Source organism: Erythranthe guttata, chromosome 3 (assembly GCF_056151865.1).
Source record: "Erythranthe guttata isolate IM_541 chromosome 3, IM_541, whole genome shotgun sequence".
In the NCBI taxonomy this organism is placed as follows: Eukaryota; Viridiplantae; Streptophyta; class Magnoliopsida; order Lamiales; family Phrymaceae; genus Erythranthe; species Erythranthe guttata.
The window spans coordinates 6,804,619-6,806,455 of record NC_142535.1 but is presented as its reverse complement, the minus strand read 5'-3'; the positions used below and the strand labels follow the sequence as shown (position 1 = coordinate 6,806,455).

General features: G+C 36.7%; 1 protein-coding gene across 1 annotated transcript; it reads left to right on the top strand.

Moving 5' to 3' along the window:
• The first annotated feature begins 274 nt into the window (after positions 1–274).
• Positions 275–769, top strand: LOC148771662 (uncharacterized). Its single transcript, XM_088815166.1, has one exon. The coding sequence runs from the start codon at positions 275–277 to the stop codon at positions 767–769; it is 495 nt and encodes a 164-aa protein (XP_088671292.1).
• The last annotated feature ends 1,068 nt before the right edge of the window (positions 770–1,837 follow it).

Below are 1,837 nucleotides of genomic sequence, written 5' to 3'. Positions count from 1 at the left end.
TACTTTGATTAATCTTCGTTTTTAAATTGCTTTCGTGTTCTTGTCTTTTTAATTTACTTTTTAATTTATTTTAATTTAGTTAATTCTCTCTGAATTCGACTGTGTAGGGTGAGCTTGATAATAATTGGTAGAATTTAGCGTCTAGGATTAGATAATTAAATATTCCCTGTGGGTTCGATATCCGGACTTAATTGTCCACTATATTACTTGTACGATACGTGCACTTGCGTGTAGGTTTTCGACCAACAAGTTTTTGTTGCAAGCTCCCGATATAATGAAGAGTCAGGCTGATCGACATCGCCGGGATGTTCATTTCACAGTGGGAGATCATGTTTATTTGAAGTTACAACCTTATCGCCAAAAATCTGTGGCTTTTCGACGATCTCTTAAACTTTCACCTCGTTACTTTGGACCATTCCAAATAATCGAGAAAATTGGTCCAGTTGCATATAAGCTGAACCTCCCAGCTGGTTCGCAAATCCATGATGTTTTTCATGTAAGTTTGCTGCGAAAGCATATAGGTTCAACTCCTCCCATTTCAACGCAACTGCCACCTATCTCGGACTCATCAACAATTCTCCCACAGCCTGAAGCAATTCTTGATCGTCGCATTATACAGAAGGGAAAATATCGACCAAAAGTTGAAATTTTGGTTAAGTGTCTTGGTGCTCTACCTGAAGACGCAACTTGGGAAAATCAATGGCGATTTTCAAAGTCCTACCCAAACTTCATCCTTGAGGACAAGGATTCTAAAAGGGGAAGGGAATGATATGTTTTAATTGCCAACATGGACTAGAGAAGACTTGGTCATGGTTGTTAATTAGTTGCTAAATAAATGGAACTCACGTGATTAGTGGTTCCCTATTCTTTTGGAGTTGTTTCCTTTTTAATCGCCATTATTTCTCATGGTTAGTTTACCAGTAGATTGTATATATAGCTTGGGACGTATACAGCACTGGATATGAATAAAATTACCTTCCTACTCAATTACTCTTCTTCTTGATTCTTCTATTCTCCTATTCTTCTACTTCTTATCTAATCTCACAAATTAACATATCAACTAAGTAAGTAACTAATGGCCATTTCTTGCCGCAGATTCACTATTCTTCATCTTCATTGTCAACATCTTTGCGGTTGAGGTGGTGGAACGAGTACAAGTCGTGTGCAAGAGTCTGCACCAATTACAAATTACAGAATACGAGAACCATCATTCATCATTTGATCGACATAACATATTTACATACATCGGCTACCAACATTACCTGTTCTTGGGCTCGGAAATACATGAATGGGGTATAATGCAGGAAATTTGAAACCCTTAACGTATTTATATATATGCGTAGCTGCATGCATTTTGTTTCTTTCACAAGTTAATTATCTTTCTTTCTTTTTACAACTACTACATTACTACTTTAAGTATGTAAAAGAGTGACATGATGACATGAGCGGATTAATAATTACTGGAAAGACATACTTCTCAATCTGCATCGTTACATGAAATCGTCCGTCCACGGTTGGCACGTGATAACACATGATATGGTACTATATACATATATTGTGCTCTATCACCTACTCGTGTCATGGAACAACATTGTCCGTATACGCCGAGCAATAGGGCCGGTTCAGAGAGAAGACGAAGTAGGCAGTCGCCTCGGGCCCTAGGATTTTTCTAAAAATTTAGGGCCCCAAAATTTTTTTATACCCTTTATATATTAGCATTTATCCAAAGAAAAATATATTATCTATACTATATATAAAAGGATGAATAGGGTGGTGGTTTTTTCCCTTTTATATAGTGACTATTATACTCCTATGTTACTCAATTGTAATACTAAAT